The sequence below is a fragment of the Mytilus edulis genome, chromosome 8 (assembly GCF_963676685.1).
Source record: "Mytilus edulis chromosome 8, xbMytEdul2.2, whole genome shotgun sequence".
Taxonomy (NCBI): Eukaryota; Metazoa; Mollusca; class Bivalvia; order Mytilida; family Mytilidae; genus Mytilus; species Mytilus edulis.
This window is the reverse complement of record NC_092351.1, coordinates 38,887,432-38,906,661: the sequence shown is the minus strand read 5'-3', so window position 1 is coordinate 38,906,661 and position 19,230 is coordinate 38,887,432. Positions and strand designations below refer to the sequence as shown.

At 33.1% G+C, this 19,230-nt stretch overlaps 1 protein-coding gene across 1 annotated transcript; it reads left to right on the top strand.

Moving 5' to 3' along the window:
• Positions 1–1,766: 1,766 nt before the first annotated feature.
• LOC139485503 (uncharacterized) lies at positions 1,767–16,814 on the top strand. The gene is made up of 9 exons (XM_071270032.1): positions 1,767–1,875; positions 4,565–4,729; positions 5,247–5,598; positions 9,919–10,129; positions 12,118–12,240; positions 13,039–13,083; positions 14,632–14,667; positions 15,082–15,189; positions 15,887–16,814. The coding sequence occupies exons 1-9, from the start codon at positions 1,872–1,874 to the stop codon at positions 16,247–16,249; spliced, it is 1,407 nt and encodes a 468-aa protein (XP_071126133.1). The 5' UTR covers positions 1,767–1,871; the 3' UTR covers positions 16,250–16,814.
• The last annotated feature ends 2,416 nt before the right edge of the window (positions 16,815–19,230 follow it).

The following is a 19,230-nucleotide window of genomic DNA, read 5'->3' as shown; positions in this document are numbered from 1 at the left end:
CGTTCTCAAGGAGAACGTTAACAACATGTAAGTTCAAATATTCGGGGTTGCATAGGAGGAAGTTTTTTTAACACTTAATTTAATTTTCCACTGCTACTTGTTAATAAAGGGGCATACATTACGAGATAGATTTTTTTGTTCAATTAATAATGAAATAAAAATCGTAAAGTTATAATTCGCTTTTAGCAGCCACTTTGGTTCAATTTTGTCATGATGAGCTAAGAAACTTCGCTGATGAAGTGCTCACTTACAAATGAGTTAGAACTCATTAAATCCGTATGCATGTGAACTACAATTTAACCCTTAGGTAGAGATGTGTTACGCATGAATTAAGTGTCTTCGGTTATCAAAAGAAAAAGAATGTCATCATTTAAAGAGAAAAAGGGTAAACTTTTTGATTGACTGATCATATTTACAAATACTTATTCTTATACAGGTAAAATCGATGATTAACATATATTTTAACCTTAAACATAATATCGAACTTACTTACCTAGAAAAACTCAAATGCTTCAGTTTGCTATCTATTTATATTTATAATTATGTTTATATCGGATTAATATATGACCATCCGCAGTCTTTGTAGGTCACATTGATGATTCATTCGGTGGCGTGTAGACTTAAATACACACGAAAAACTGATGCAAATTATCACACATATGTAATGTAAATCGTTTGTTTTAGACTTTTTATGATTTGGATATACGTTTTAGTATGTATATATCAAATATGAGAATTTAAGTTAAATCGGTGAACATGTATTTGACAGCCAATGTCCATTCAATTTAGAAAAAAAGTTACTTTGATATACGTTTAACAGTAACTGAAACACTTATTGCATTAAAAGTGTTACAGAAAGGTTTTGGTTAAATACCGTATCTCCTTTAATAATTCAAATAACGACATAGTCCACCCATACAAATAATGTATTTTTTGTTGAATCGCTTGATCTCGTGATAGTTCACCAGTATTTATTTTAACATACATTTATGTGGAAATTTTACTTATCTTATATAGAAATAGCACCGTCGACCTTGCTTCGATGTATTTTACTTACCAGCAAAAACAAATGAGAATTATTTGAGTTCACATGCATATGTTTTGTTACCGTGGTAGAAGTAATGATTGAATTAAGTTTTAGACATTACTACACATTTTGTTTAAATCTAGAACAGACCAGCTAAAACTCAAACACTGATATAGGTTTATTAATTTAACAGTCACTGAACATTTATTCCATGTGAAATCATAATTTTTCTTCTTCAGAATATGTTAAGTAAAATACATCAGAGCAAATCCTCTTGTCTTTATTTAAATAATGACACGTTATGACCTTAAATAAAGGCAACAGTAGTATACCGCTGTTCAAAACTCATAAATCCATGGACAAAAAACAAAATCGGGATAACAAACTAAAACCGAGGGAAACGCATTAAATATAAGAGGAGAACAACGACATAACACTAAAATGTAACACATATAGACAAAATCCCACGAGAATAACAAATATAACATATATATATAACATCAAAACCAAATACATGAATTTGGGATAGACAAGTACCGTGACACGTCTTATCGCAATGTGAATTTACACTCAAAAATAAGAGAAAACAAACGACACAACGTTATAATGTAATACACACAGAAACGAACTATAATATAACAATGACCATATTCCTGACTTGGTACAGGGCATTTTTAAAGCTATCAACAAATTGTGTATTTTTAAAAAATCGCCGGATCACGTGTGATTGTTCAAAAGTATTTGTTATGACACATTTGTATGGATACTTAACTGATATCCTGTTTATGTGGTAATCTTAACTTCGATCTTGTTTTAAACTTCCCACTAAAAAACTGAGAACTATATGAGTAAGTATGCATTATTTTAGTAATCTTTTGCATAGGCAATGGTCATTTCAAGTTTTTGTAGTTATTACTACACATTACACTTACTGAAGATTGCTTAGTTTTGTTATGTTTTTCCAAGACAGGCATATGAAAATACTTGGATATTTTTTTATCAAGTTATAGCTATCAAGGACGTTTTTAGTTTGTTCAGTTTCGACATTTATGATCATGATAAGTTAGTTAACAGACGTTGTCATGCTAAGGTCACTTTTTGCCACAAGGTGTATCATTTTCAGTTTAGTACATTCGAATTATTTACAAAATAAAAAGAATAAACATGCAATTCTATATTTGTCAGCATTATGTGCTTATAACTGAGTGGATAGTGCCTACCTGAACTGGTAGTTCAAATGAATTGCTTACAATTCTCCGTTTCAGAATCTAATGCATAATATTTTCAGTAGGTTACACCAATGCGTCTTGATTGGTTTAAAACGTCCTAAACAATTGTCAGTTTATTTTTGATTTATGAGTTTCGCTGTCCCTTTGGTATCTTTCATCCTTCTTTTGAAATTTAAGAAATGGCATAACTTTATTTTGTGTCTGGCGAAAATACAAAATTTGTATCCTTGTATCTATGATGTGTTTACTTACCAAATGTCCTTTAGATTTGAAACAGTCAATCAAGTGATAGTAGTATATTTCAGATATTGATGACACCGCACATGACTTTTTCATGACATCCGAAATCCCTCAGTACCATTCCAGATTTCCGTGTTTATCTGAAATCATTCTTTTAAAACCTTTCGACCCTTAAAACATTGAACGACATATTTTTACATAATATTTCACTCTTCCCATCTTTTTTTTACACATCAAAATGCATATGAAAAGGAGAGGTCAATCATATAAAAAGAGGCAGATGATACCTAAACGAGAAAAGAAAAAAGAAAAACACATAGGTCGAAGAAAAAAAACAACACTAACGAAAAAAAACGACAAAAAGACAAATAACATTTTGCAAGACACTGCATATAAAGCTAAAGGCTCAGCAACACAAATTCTGCTTAAAACTGGAAACGATATTTGGTGTTGGGATATCTGAACATCAGTGTTTCCGTTGTTTGTACTGATTGGTATTTTTAGACTAGAATCAGCGTTATTTTAAATCAAATAAACATCATGCATATAGACTAAGAAAACGTTTAGTAAAATTTACATAGGGTTTTCACAAAGTAAGATTTACTTTTTCCTGAAACAAAATGTGTGTATCTATGACGGTCATTTCAATTATGATACAATGTTGACCATAAAAAATATATTAAACATGTTAAATATATCTGCATGATTATATCTAAAAAAAAAAACATATTAGCAGATTTAAGAACTGTCACGCCATCCATTTTAAATTAAAAGAAACAGTCATTCCAAGTGGAAGAAAATACTAATTCTTAACAATAAAAAAAACTTACTGCAGAAATAAAAAATTCAAACCGCTGTTCAAAAGTCATAAATCGATTCAGAAGAAACAAATCCGGGTTCCAACAAACACAGAAACGTTTTTCTGAAAGATTAACAATGCGGGAAACCATAACTCCAGACCATAAGTAAGAAAAGGTAACTACCTACAACATTTATGACATACAACACAATTTATGATAATCAACAAATTAACAAGCCTAGAGATGATTCAATATTCCCGGTAAAAGAGAAAATATACAAAGAGAATAATCAGAAGCATAGGTCTACAGAAGTATCATTTATGCCTGCTTTAATCATATAATATACAAGAAATTGAAAATGATGTTTATCAAAGAATGAAGGAACAAACATTCCAAAGAGCAAAATGAATATGACTGTTCCTACAAATCAAGACATAAATCGGTTAGACTGAAACAAGTCTGGTCAAAAACCAAAACCTAGGGAAACATCAATTATCAGAGGAAAACAACGGAACAGCAGAAACTGTGAATTGCTTCAAAACCAACTGCCAACATACATTGAAAGACATTTTTGATAAATATTCTATATCAGCCTCACAAATAACACACGATGGTCTTGAAGTATTAATTCGAGGTACTGACGTTGTTTATCATCATAATAGCGTGGTATAGTCTTTGTCAATTATAATTGTTACTGTATAGTCTGTTTAAGGTAACATCCCTATGTCGCGGCTTGGTATGGTATTTATATATCCCGTTATTGTACTTTGCTCATTTTTTGTATTATTGTCTTTCGAGTTGCAAATGTGCTTTGTCTGTATGCTCTTTTGTTATTGTTTGTTGATGTTTTTATTTATTTTCAAGTGATTGAGATTATAACACAATGGTGACCGCTGTTCCCATATTTTTGACATTTTTACCTACTCTGGCTGTTTGTTTTCACACCTCGTTGACAATGGAATGGAATTTTATGCGAATGACACACAAGTGAGAGGTTGAGCTAGCTATAACACCAGGTTTAATCCACCATTTTCTACGTTAAGCAATGTATTACCAAGTCCGTAATGTAACAGAAGCTGTTCATTCGTTTAATGTTTGTGAGCTTTTGATTATGCCAATTTGATAAGGGACTTCCCGTTTTGAATTTTCCTCGGACTTCGTTTTTTTTTTTGGTGATTTTACCCTTGAAATGAATTAAACTTTATTTTCGATAAACTTTGACGAAAGATGTTCATTTGCATTTGAAAATCATATATAATTTCTTGAAGAAATGGGCGAAGCACTAAGCAAGAAGTGGAGATATGATCCAGCATACCATGAAGCAACAGAAACCTTGACGAGATCAAACAAAAGTACTCAACTGTTCGTTGATAAAATCTTAAAGGAATCGAACAAATTAGAAGCCAAAAATAAAGAGCTAGAGAAAGAAATAGGTATATTAATATCCAATATTTGAATGTTATAAATGAAGGAAAGAACGTAATTATTACTACTATCATCGAAATGTATCTTTAATTCATAAATTTATTAATTTTATTCTCAAATAATGCGGAGATCGGATAGGAAAGTTATCATTCGATTTTGGCTAGCGAAGTAATAGTTTTAGTATAAGTAGTAGTAGAAGTAGTAGTAGTAGTAGTAGTAGTAGTAGTAGTAGTAGTAGTAGTAGTAGTAGTAGTAGTAGTAGTAGTAGTAGTAGCAGCAGCAGCAGCAGCAGCAGCAGTAGTAGTAGCAGCAACAGCAGCAGCAGCAGCAGTAGTAGTAGTAGTAGTAGTAATAGAAGTAGTAGTAGTAGTAGTAGTAGTAGTAGTAGTAGTAGTAGTAGTAGTAGTAGTAGTAGTAGTAGTAGTAGTAGTAGTAGTAGTAGTAGTAGTAGTAGTAGTAGTAGTAGTAGTAGTAGTAGTAGTGGTAGTAGTAGTATTATTCAATAACTGGTTTTTGTTGAAATAGCCAAACTCCAAGCATCTATTGAATTAAAGAAAACTCCATCAAGAGACAAGCTGAATCAAGCATCTTCGCAGGAAGAACCACAACTAGCAAGAACCAAGCTGAATCGAGGACATTCGGAGGAACTACCGCAACTGGCAAGAGCCAAGCTGAATCGAGGACATTCGGAGGACCAACATCTAGCCAGAAGAGCCAATCTGAGTCGAGGACCTTCGCAGGAAGGACTATTACTGGACGGATGCCTAAATGAACAGCATAATTTGGTCGGGGAAAACGAAACGCTGAAGCGAGAAAATAACAAATTAAGAAAAGAGATCAAAGTGTTGTCAGATGAAAAAGAAATTGCCCTTTCAAGGTAAAATATTACACGTTTAAAACGAAATTTGCATTTTTTTCACTATGTAAATATTCCTCATAATACAAAATGTATGTGTTGTTATATCTTAATTAGCACAGTAAATTGTCATTAGTGGCGTAAATGAAACATTAATAACAAATCCAAATTTTACATAAATTCCATTTTTTTTACTTAAGGACATGGTCTACTCCGTGTCCATTGACCTATATATGACATTAACTTGAAAGAAATTGGTCCTTCCTTTTTTGCGTAAATTAAACATGTTAAACTTACATCCTAGGTTGTATAACTTTTTATTAAAACTAATGAAATTATAAATTAAGTAATGCATTATCCCCCAATGTCAGCGATGCAAGCTTAGATACACACTTTGAAAATTTTAAACCTTACGCCTTTCTGAATTTACCATTATAAGGAACAACAGAGCAAATATATATGTGTATATATGTCTCTGGGAACATTTAAACGTTTAAAAGTCGTGTATATGAACACACATAATCGTTATGAACTATATTCTAGTAATCAAAACACAAATAACTCCAATAAAAATTTAAAAAGGGAAGTCCCTAAAAAGATGGCAACATCAAATGTTCATACACATCAAACGAATGGATATTAACTGTCATATTCATGACTTGGTACAGACATTTTCTCATGTAGAAAATGTTGGAAATAAGACTGGTTTATATCTAGCTAAACTTTTCACTTATATGACACCCAAATAAAATTCCAGTATATTTACAACGAATATGTGATCTAAACAAACGAACATGCATAATAGGTAAAAATATCAAAAATAGGGGTACAGCGGTCAACATTATGATATAAATCTTAATCACTTTAAAAACAAACAAATATGTCAACGAAAAAACCCAAGAAAGTACCTTAAAAGAAAAGCCATATTCAGCTGATATTACCTTTGCTCGAGGGATCTGAGCGTTAGTGTTTTAAAGAATTTCTTATTTATTAACAATGAGTTTTAAAAATTCCTTAACGAAGCACTGACTACATTGTTTTTATTCTTGGAGACCTACAGCTTTAGTACACGAAAATTGCTGTTTATAATTTTTGAATCAAAACATTGAAAAGCCAGTGATGTTTAAATATGTACAAATGTTTGGAGCTATGTGATCAAGAGCGATTAAAGTTAGTATTTCTACAAATAGTCAGGTTAAAATATATAATTTTAACATCACATAGCTGAGAGGGAGACAGAGCAGATTGTTACCCAAAAACATATTGTTATCGAGGCGAAGCCAAGGTTCACAACGCTTTTTTGAGAATACCAATCTGCTCTTTTACCCTCTTAGCTATGTGTCATTTAATTTATTATACTAAATGCCCTATCATTATTGTCGTTTACCATGGAATTTTTTAATGTAAAATATTTTACTATGCATTCACATACATAACAACATTACAAATATTACAAAAATCAACAGAAGTTTTATTTTTTTGTTTTGACAGCCTATGAAAACGTTATGCCAAAACGTAGAACTAGAGGACTGTCTTGTTTTAGACTTTTATTTATTGTTTTTTAAAAGAGGGACGAAAGATACCAAAGAGACAGTCAAACTCATAAATCTAAAACAAACTGACAATGCCATGGCTAAAAATGAAAAAGACAAACAGAAAAACAATAGTACACATGAAACAACATAGAAAACTAAAAAATAAACAACACGAACCCCACCAAAAACTAGGGGTGATCTCAGGTGCTCCGGAAGGGTAAGCAGATCCTGCTCCACATGTGGCACCCGTCGTGTTGCTTATGTGATTACAAATCCGGTAAATAGTCTAATTCGGCAGGTCACATTCATGAAAGGGAAGAGGATTGTAGTTACGACGTAAGGAACATATCCAATATAATTTGTGAAACGGTTATTCCATAACGGTCAACCAACTCGTGATGGCGTCCGTAAAATTTACGAAGGGATGATTTCAACTTCACCATTTGGAACTCTTGGTTTAATAGCTTCCTTGTGAGCAGTAACCCTCTCTCAAGAAAATCATGATAGGAAATGCAAGTACGGGAATATCGTATCAATTGGGAGAACGTTACAAATATGTTGTCAATCAAGAAATCAAGCATCTTGATCATATCGGTTTCAGAGAATTTTTTGTTTGAATCAGTGTGATTCTTTACAAAGTATGATTTATCCCTCCCTAAGACAAGATACTTGTATCTACGTTGGCCATTCTTTTTTATGAAGCAAAGTAATACCAACTCTTTCAATTTGTCTTTTAGTTTAGAATGTGGAATACTTGTGTAAAGAGTAGAAAAGTCAAATGTTTTAATACTGTTACAAGATGAAAGAGAGTTAGATTGTATGTACTCTAAAAGATCTTTGGAATTTTTAAGTATCCACATCTGATTCACGCCACCTCTAGAATAGTCAGTTTCACAATAACTTTGAAGCCCGTCTTTGATTGCTGATAAAATAGATGTTAATAATTTAGAAAGAGGTTTCGTGGAGCACTTGGAAGACCCAGCAATATACCGTTGTTTGTAAGGACACTTATGTAGTTTAGGTATCCAATACAGTGATGGAAGATCCAGTTCTTCATCTTTGGTTGAAATACCAAAGGAACAAAGAACAGACCTATGATTATCCAGGATTTCCTCTTTGGTAAGTGTCGTGAGGGTATATGTTGAGTTTCCAAGTGAATTGTCTATACCTAATTCGTTTATCTAGCAATTAATGTAGTGACTTTTACAGACAAAAACGATGTTATTTGGGGCTTTGTCAGCGGGGACAACAACATATTTATCATGGAGGTCGGATAAGTGTTTAGCAACATTTGGGTCTTAAAAGATTGACGTAGCATGGGCATTGATGGACCCATTCAGTTTCTTAATTCTGATTTGTATTAACGACCTTACTGCCTTAATTCATTCGGATAGAGTGTCTACGTCTTCCTTTTCACGTTTAGCCCATTGCCTGGCATAATCCTCGACTGAATCCATCAAAATTTTAAAGTTGTATTTCCAATTGATGGATTTAGGCTCACGATATTTCGGACCTTTCGATAACACATTTCGTAGAGAAGTGTTAGTAACAATGTTAAGGTCACCGGTAATAACGTGGCCAGCAGGATTATATGTGAATTGGGAACTAGCACAAGTGCAATCAGGAGGTTTAGACTTGAAGTCGTCAATATCGAGATTCTGCAAAACGCGTTTGTAATTGAAAATTTTAGTTGCAATAGGTTTGGTATAGGTATAAGAAATTATTGGTACAGACTGGTCTTTGGAATAAGGAGGTATTTTCGATTGAACTAATTTATGATGAAGGATATTGCCTAGGTTGACGCCATCGAGACCTTTGTTGGCAAAGGAAAGATTTAGAAAAGATCTTTTCTCTTTTTCATCTTTTCCAATGCGAACTGGCTTGAAAAGTCTGTGACTTGCAATATCCGAAATTATAGCTTGAAGTTTGTATTGGTGTGAATGAGGGTTTGTAACAGTGGATTTCAAACATAAATTGAACAGAAAATGAAGTTTTGAAAGGGGTAATGAATAAAGTTTTGTGCGAATGGGATGAATACCTAACGGCTTTTGTATGAATGGCAGCAAGTCATTAATAGAGACATCATGCAGAGAAGGTGATGTATAATGACGATGACCATGACTGCGTCTACGTCGAGGAGTCGAGTAGAAAATATTTATCACATTCACCGAGTTACACGAAGGGCTAGATAGAATACCTATACCATTAATTTTGTCATTGCAGCCATAAGGTGTTGCAGTTCCCAATTGTCTAATCCAGTAGTCTTCTTTATGTCTACGGAGAGTCGTTGAAAGATTAGGATTGTTAGAGCTATGGTATATCTTTTCGATAATGCGAACTGTCATAGAAACGATTGAATGATCGGGCTGATTGAAATGCTGGTATAGAATGTCGTTAGCATTGAGGTTAATGTCTGATCTATGACCGCACATACGTTTGTTTCGCCTTCCTTTCGTTTCACCGACGTATACCAATCCGCAAAGGTTGCACTCTAGTCCGTAGACGACATTTATCGATTTACAATTCAGATCATCGTAACTTCTGGTAAAATATGACTTCTTGGTCAAATTGCTAGTGAATTCAGCATCTGTAATTAAAATAGCACAAGTTTTGCAAAAATTATTGGTTTTTGATTGGTTTCACGAGAGGGTGACATTCAAAGAATAGTCTCCCCCTACTCAATCTCAGGACAGAGTATTTTTTCTCCCTCGTATTAGCCAATCAAAATCTGGCATTTTAACTTGAAGTATAATAAATCGAAATAGATCATTAATGTGAATATAAGGCTGAGGTATGACTTTTGTAGGTTAAGCAAACTAGCAGGTATTCAACTTACCAAAGGAAACAGCGACATCACTGATTTGAGTGACTCAAACAGACCAACAAAACTATCTGAAAAATGGTCCAGTTTATATACTGATGAATGGTCCGATGCATTTGATGAACTATATAACATCAAGAATCCAAATCCAAATGATAACTTCAGGATAGAAAAGGAGCTCTGTGATATTGTAAAGGCAAGTTTAGTTTAGTTCATTTCATACAGATACTCGGACGTTTGACGATTTAACAGGTATCTAACAAAAAAGGTAAATTAACAAGTCCATCAAAATTTAAAAAATCAAAGTCAGACCTTATCAACCAACGGAACGAAAAGAAAACAATTGTATATATCCTACCATTAGTTTTAAAAAGATTTAAATAATTCAATACATAATGTGTGGAATAATTCGACCGCAAGTGGTATGAATTTCGCTCATTATTGAAGATTATTCTGTCAACTTTGATTGTCTACACCCAGTTTAAACAATTGAGTTGTCTCATAGACAATCAATCCCCATCTACATTCTGATCCATGATTTGAATAATTCAAGAAATACTATATGTAATAATAATGGCCGCAGGAAAAAAAACAGTAAAAGAGGTCTGGCAAGACGATACAAACCGTCGGCATTTTTGATATTGGCAAGTAGGTGCTATATATATTCCGGTAACAGAAGTAACAAAAATTCCTCTAGTGGAATTAGAGTGAATGAGAAGCACGACCCCACACTTACGCGAGGCCATTACCTTAATAATGCTTTCCCCAGTTTTCGGAGAATAAAATAATTCAAAACTGGTAGCGGTAATGAACCGGCCGCTCTAGTAAACAAGAGGATATCTATTATAAAAAACACAACTTTGCTGTGGTACTATAGGCAATATGCTGACAAATGGTCTAACGTAGAATTATCGGGTCATGACTCCCCATGTCATCTTGCCAGATCCCGCCAAAATGAGTAGGTCTATACACACTCATTCCCAAGAAAACGAATTTACTACATGGTAGTTTGTGCTGAATTACCATTATGCTGATCAATGGAAAAATACTCGATGAACAGAGTTTGCAAAATCTCAACTTATACTCAAGCTCATTGTGCACTGTTCAAGACAGCATCATTACCTCTAAGTGCCATCCATCGTTTCTGAGCCAGTAAAACAAATCTTTTTCTTGAGCTGTTATACTAGAATGGCAAATAACACGGCCATTATTTTTTTCGTCCTTAATGATAATACGATCAATAGTTATCAAAGGTACCAGGATTATAATTTAGTACGCCAGACGCGCGTTTCGTCTACATAAGACTCATCAGTGACGCTCATATCAAAATAGTTATAAAGCCAAATAAATACAACTCTTTTGATTTGCATTGCTAGCCTCCTGATTATCTACAAAATACCAAAAGCTACGAAGCAACGTCACATTTCATCCCTCACTGTCAATACATATGAAAAACATAACCTTTCTATTGTAATCCAAGTTTGGAGCCCATAAATACTCGCTAGACATTTCTGGTCGTCCGATAAACAATTATAGGTGAACCATTAATACGACAGTGTGCAGTTCTTCTATGACAACAAATGTCAACAAATGTCTCACCTGCTTTACTTACCACTGATATTATGTGAATAGTTTTAAATTTTTAGCTTCACTATAACTATCACAACAATTTAACATGATCCAAGAAAACGATTTCAAGGACACAAAAACCAAACTGGAGTTATAATATTTACACCATTCGATACTAGTACATCATATACGCTTCAAGTTTTTAATGGAACTCAGTGAAGACACATTTAAAAAAGTAAAACAGTAGTGTTGTTTAAACCGTGGTACCGAAACACCGCACTCCAACTTATTTTTATAGACACTTACGTAGGTACTTTGATCACAAAAAAGTATGCAACATGAAAATGTGTCTAGGAAAATTCAAAAACGTTCAATGGACGGTAAATTGTATATACTCTATAGAATAAAAAGGATAATGTCACATAAAATGTTGAAACAACCCCGCTCTCTACATTGCATAGTGCATACCTTTCAATAAACTTCCGTTACTTAACCAATAACCGACGAAAATTGTATTATTTTTTTTTATTGATTTCCATCTTTTGACATGATTGATAAGCATCCATTGTGATAACGGAGTAGTCCAGATGTACTCAAAAATGGTTCATTTTACAGAAATGTTATATCACATGTGTAAAGATTGGAGAGAAACAGATGGTGGACATTAAAAAACATACATGGGATATTGCCTGCTGTTTACATCATCGGCCCGATCAATTAGTGGAAGCAGCAAAAACAGTAAGTTGTTTGACTCTACTGCAATCAACACAATAGACTTGAAAAATATACAATACATACAGTTAAGACAATCTTATATCTTTACTTACATAAATATTGGCAATGTGGATCCATTTTCTTTTTCTTTTTTGTGAATTTACTATTAGCAGCATTCCAGCAACGCCGAAATATCGACTACATGTGTCAAGTGTCAAGTTTTATTTTTTCTATCCTGACTACCTTGGTAAAGGGTTTCTGCAAGAAAACTATTGCAGGAAATGTTTAAAATCGAAAACGTTATGTCATCTTTCGTAATTTTAACGGACGCCATCATGATCTGGTTTGACTGTATGGGAAGCGCGAATAGTGTGGAACAGGAATCGTTTTACCCTTCAGGAACACCTAAGTTGCCATCCGTTTTGTGTGTGATGCGTTTATGTTAGTCCATCGTAAATAATGAAATATGGATACATAAAAATCATTTTATTTAATCTCATTGGAAAATCTAATTAAATACTTTATATGAGAGATATGTTCTTTTTTGATAGTGATAATTTAATGTTTTTCATGAATTACTTGTATATTTTAATTCGATTTATAAGAAAGAAAAGATGACTCAGAGATAAAATATCTTGGCACATTCGCTAAGGAATGTATTGTAATTGACAACACTCACTTAATAAAGGCAATAGCAGTATTCAACTGGTCAAAAGTCACAAATCTCGGGTTACAAACTAAATCCGAGAGAAAAACAAAGAAAATACTTTCATTTTACAAGAATTTTGTTTTTATATGTTTATGTGCATATTTATGTTATAGACCATGTTTAACAAAATGGTAAAAGAAGAAAAGGTTGATAAAAAGGTAAGTATAACTATACACTTGGATAGGGAATAGGTAACGAATAGGGAATAGGGAATAAGTAACCAACTTGACGTCCATTATACACTTGATGTTATAACATTTGGGAAATAATCTTAAAGATGAACGTAGGTCAGATTATGGATTTTTTGTCAAATTATTTGGACTCTTTGTGTACTGTGTTTTCCTACGGTATAGAGTATTGGACTTTCAATTACATGTTCAATACATCTAAGCCTCAATCATCACTAATGTGACATTAATTGTTCTTTTTAAGGGGTATATTATTATCTAGGTCTATGGTTTTTACATATATGAGTAAAACGGGTGACAACTGGGGAGCATGTTCTGCTAACATTTCCAGAGCATCTTGAGATCACCGCTTGTTTTTTTGTTGGGTTCGTGTTGCTTGGTTTTCTAAATAGTTATCAAAGGTACCAGGATTATAATTAAGTACGCCAGATGCGCGTTTCGTCTACATAAGACTCATCATTGACGCTCATATCAAAATAGTTATAAAGCCAAACAAGTTTGTGTGATGTTGTTTGTCTGCTGGTCTTTTTCCGTTTTTTGGCCATGGCGTTGTAGGTTTATTTATTTATAGTTTGAATGTGCCTTTTGTATCTTTCTCCCCTCTTATATCAGCTTGAAATGGTTTGTAATCAAAAAGGAAATTGACTAAAAAATATTTTTTTAAGATAAACAAAAGAATTCAGATAAGTTTATGTTATATGGTGGAAGAAAAATTGGTACAATTTTTGCAAATGGACTAAGATAGCTGTTTTTACACCTAAAATCATACTCTGAGTACAGACAAACCAGTGCAATTTAAAATGCTTTAAGGGCTAGCATATTTAGGTATACAACATTGAAATGCATTGTATGTTTCTGATGGTTTTATATTCTGAGCCTGGACAAATGTACACTGTTTTAAGTGTTTAAAGGGCTCATTCATCAAACGGGACTTGAAATAATACCTAACACCATCTAAGGTTAACTTTGCCTAAGGAAGTTGACACCTCAGTTTCTTAATAATATATAAAGTTATAAACGGACAATTTCAAAACGTTGTGTATGTCAGTAACGTAGTACTGCAGATTTAGCTGACAATACACTCAGAGAATAGAAATGTGGTAAGATTGCCAATAACACAACTATCCACCAGAGTTCAAATGAAGTGGATGTAAGCGATTATATGCAACCATGAGGAGAAATATAATGATAAACCCCCATACCTTATAGTAGCTAATACAGGACCGCGACATGAAAAATAACTAAGTTCTGTGAAAAAAGAAACCAACACTGTATAAAATCTATGCATCTGAATCTATTCTGAATTTACCTTCATCAGAAATGATCAAAGCCTATTATGTGAGAGCCATTTATAAGAAACGAAACTTGTTAAAAGCTATTTAATCAGAAAGGACTTACGAATAACTGCCAAATTCGTCGAAGGTCAACCTTGACTGTTGTGTGTTTTCCACGATGTTATATGAGAAATGTGTATCCTAAGTTATACATATAACAGTGGAAATTCTATCATTTTTACAGGCTGTTACAATAGTGATTAATCATAGGAACAATGGGGTATGTTTGTATATCTTTAAATTTTGTATAATTTCCATAGTATCTTTAGTCTCTCAATTTACAGTGAGAGTAACTATAAATAACTGTGTGTCAAACATTTTTTCGAATTAAAAATTATTTAGAACTATAAAAAACAAAATCTTCGGAAACATTGCATGTTGTGTTTGCTTTTTTTAAATTAAAATTCAAGCAAAGTCTAGAAAGTTTGTCCCCATTTAAGGTTTTGATATTTTAACAATTTATTTTTCTGCATTATAAATCGTTGTGTTATTTGATCTTGATCCAATTTGATCGAAAAGTAAAACATATTTTTCTTGGTAGCGTTACATAAAGTTGCACAATTTGATTCGCTTCGTCAAGTATTATTTATAAATATGTCAATTGATATAACATTTAGCAATTTACTTATCATAGGCAGATATGTCAAGGCTGCTTGTTATACAGAAATGTATGGAGGAGTTGGTTGATATTGTTCATGAAAGAAGAAAGTATGATAAGAAATTATTAGAATATGTTAAACAGGTAAACACCAACAAATTATCTAATTTTGATACTAAATTCTATGAGATTAAAAGACAATATCTAGAATTATCTGGCAACAAAATGGTTGACTCTAGTTATTTATTATATTGTCTAATTGGGTGATAAATCGCCCTTCGTAAAGAAAATATCTCTGAATTAGATCAGAAATTTCCGAAATTGACAGTTTTTAGATGATGATTTCTAAATTATCATATATATTTACCATATGTGTATGGAGGACGTGTTTTCAACAAAGAATATGTATTTCATTTGGAACAACTGTGTTCTTTTTCTTGTCGACTTGTCCCTTTATTCATATGACTTTATACAGGAAATGTGTCAAAAGAAGGAAATGAAGTTAGTAGTATCCTGTAATTCCACTTTTAGCTAGAAATATTACAAAACAGTCATAAATTGATCAACCAAATACTGCACAAATACGAGCAAGATAGTAAAAACCTATTTGTAACCTGTACATTTTTATTTTACAAGCATCTACATCTTGTAACTTGTAACTTATAAAAGCTACAATTATATAAAAATTCAATCTCTTTGAGGTTAAGATAACTTTTATTATTTTATTTCTTTAGTCTTTTGAGTAAATTGGGTTTTTTTGTAGGTTTTTATGTTGTTGTTGTTTTTATTGATTTAATTGAATTACTTTTATAAATAATTATCCTCTATTCTTTTTTTCTAGGAAACTATACGACAATTTGAACACTACAGAAAACCAGGTTCGACAAACTACGTCATCAAATTTGTGGAACGCTGTACAGATTTATGCTGGAGCATGGTAATCAACGCGCCTTCCATGGTTCTGGTTTATGACCAACCGGAAGGAGTGCTGATCGACAAAAACATGTTTACAGTATATACTAAACAAGGGCCAATCATTGACTTTGTTGTATGGCCGGCCTTGATTTTGCGCACTGATGGTCCCATTCTAGCGAAAGGCGCAGCACAAGGGAAAGAATTGGAACCAAATGGATACAAGGGAACGAAAATAGATTCTGAATTGGAAGGGAATTCAACATCCACTACAACTAAAAGTGGAAAATGAGGAATCAAGAGTAAATTGGAATAAAACAGCATTGTAATGACAAGTGGATGTCAATATGCATAATGCATTATTCATCAAAAGAGAATAAACACTGCTTCTGCGCTTCGTGCAAAGTGTGCTTCGGTCAATACTCTTACAAACGAAAAGATTTAATTTTGAAATTAGCAATTTCCTCCACCTTAGAGGCAATATATCAACCTCACCTCCATATGGGATATACATTCCCAATTTATTCGGTATTCAAAAGCTTGCAGCTACTACTCAGACTTTGACAGTGTCTGAACAGAAAATGGATGAACCAGGGTTATGTCTCGTCCCTTTTTTTTAAATCATTAGAAGGTATCTTGACCTTGTTTATAAATATTACGTATCCACCTTTTTGTATGTCATTGGTTCATATGACGTAGCTCTGTACTTATACATCATGTCTTTACGTAGTTGTGCTATTGAACATTTTTGTATTCTTGCCTTTCATTTTTGCTAATGTGCTTTGTCTATATGTCGTTTGTGCTTCTTTATTACATATTTGTTTGTTTTTATAGTGATTAAGATTATAACACAATGTTGACTGATGTATCCCTATTTTTGACATTTTTACCAATTATTTCTGCTTGTTTTGTTCACACATCTTTGTCAATATATTTTATAATTTGATGCGACTGTCATACAAGTGAGAGGTTTAACTAGCTTTAAAACCAGGTTTAATCCACCATTTCTATACAAGAAAATTCCTGTGGACCAATTCAGGAATATGACAATAATTTCTATTTCTTCGATGTGTTTGAGCTTTTGATTCTGCCATTTGATTAGGGACTTTCCGTTCTGAATTTTCTTTGGAGTTCAGTTGTTTTGTTATTTTACTTTTTACCAGCCACTCCAATTCTAAAAAGAATCATTAAATTTTTAAGTGAATGTCAAAAAGTTTCGCGGACTTTTTCTTATTTGCAAAAAATATGTGTATTGGATTTATACTGTTGTTCTTTTAGTTCAATTTCTTCCAAAGAATTACCGTTTTGTCTCGCTCGATAAGTGTATATTCATAGCCGTTACAAGAATAAATCCACTGATTCATATACCCATTGCTCCAACGGTACATTTTTCAATTTGAAGCATCCATTAAATACGTGACAGTCATTTCCTGTCAAAACTATACCGTATTATGACTCGTGGCTGCTAAAAATATTCAACATAATTTGATTGCATATAAATGTTATTACAACATAACATTTTATTATAAGTAGATATTTTGTATAAGAATGATCTATCCTCCCACATAACCGATTAGGCCAAACAATATTATACAATCAAAACAAGAAATCAGATGTCTGTAGGATAGAGCGACGTTCCCAGAAGTTTGGTAGTAAAAAAAACCAGGTACTTCTAGTCTAGGAAACAGGTTAAATAATTCTCCTTTTCAAAATATATGTGTGTATTATTCAAAAGAAACTTTTAACAAGGGCTGCACTGTGATTCCATAACCTTAAGATTATATTTAATACCAACATTCCCAAAATATTTCTGTCTCATTGACTAGGTATATAGTTCATACTTGCTTTTCAGGTTTGCGTCTCATGCCCACAATTGAACAATTTGCGGGTTGTTTTTATTTTCTCTTATGGGAGGATAAACCATTCTTGTTCAAAATATCAACAACTAATATGTTATGTTGTTGAAACATTTATCATTACTACGTTTACTACAAGATTGGTGCATTTCGACAAGAAGAACTCACAAAATGATACCCCACCCCTTGCAAAGATGATAATTGATAACTAGAGGCTCTCAAGAGCCTGTATCGCTCACCTGACTTTATTTGTTTATTTGAAATCATTAAAAAAAAGATAAGATTTGGCTACAAAGTAAACAACACTTTGCCAGCACCTCAAAAGTAAAGGAACAAACATGTTTGGTTTCATTCAGTTCAGTGGTTCACTAAAAGAAAAAAAATATATGTATTTTCCAAAGGGTCCTATGTTAAACTAATTCCCCAGCTGGCGGCCATCTTGGATGATGGATCTGCTACAAAGTAGCAACACTTGGTCAGCACCTCATAAGGAACATTCATGCTATGTTTGGTTTCATTCCATTCAGTGGTTCTCTAAAAGAAGTCATTTGTTTGCATTTCCCATAGGGTCCTATGTTAACTGAGTCCCCAGGTTGCGGTAATCTTGGATGATGGATCGGTTACAAAGTAACAACACTTGGTAAGCACCTCATAAGGAACATTCATGCTATGTTTGGTTTTATTCCATTCAGTGGTTCTCTAAAAGAATTCATTTGTGTGCAATTCCCATAGGGTCCTATGTTAAACTAATTACCCCGCTGGCAGCCATCTTGGATGATGGATCGGCTACAAAGTAACAACACTTGGTCAGTATCTCATAAGGAACATTCATGCTATGTTTGGTTTCCTTCCATTCTGTGGTTCTCTAAAAGAATTCATTTGTATGCATTTCCCATAGGGTCCTATGTTAAACTAAGTCCTCCGCTGGTGGCCATCTTGGATGATGGATCGGACACAAAGTAATAACACTTGGTCAGTATCTCATAAGGAACATTCATGCCATGTTTTGTTTCATTCCATTTAGTGGTTCTCTAGAAGAAGTTCAAAATGTAAAAAGTTAACGACGACGGACGACGACGGACGACGGACGTCAAGTGATGAGAAAAGCTCACTTGGCCCTTCGGGCCAGGTGAGCTAAAAAGGAACACACAAATGGTTTTAATAAAAAAAAATTGTAATAGGAGGATTATTCCAGATAGTACCACAAGTTGAAAAATCCACCCCTTGTTCTAATTGTTCCATGTTTTATTGTACATGTAATGGTTTAAAATGAACGTTGTTTTTGTTGTTTGCTATCAATATCATGTTTTAAAAACTAATTAATGCATTGTTCAAACCAATTTCATAAATGTGAATATGAACTGTTACTTGATACTTTTTTTTGTGTATTATATATTTGTTCAATTTACAAGTCATT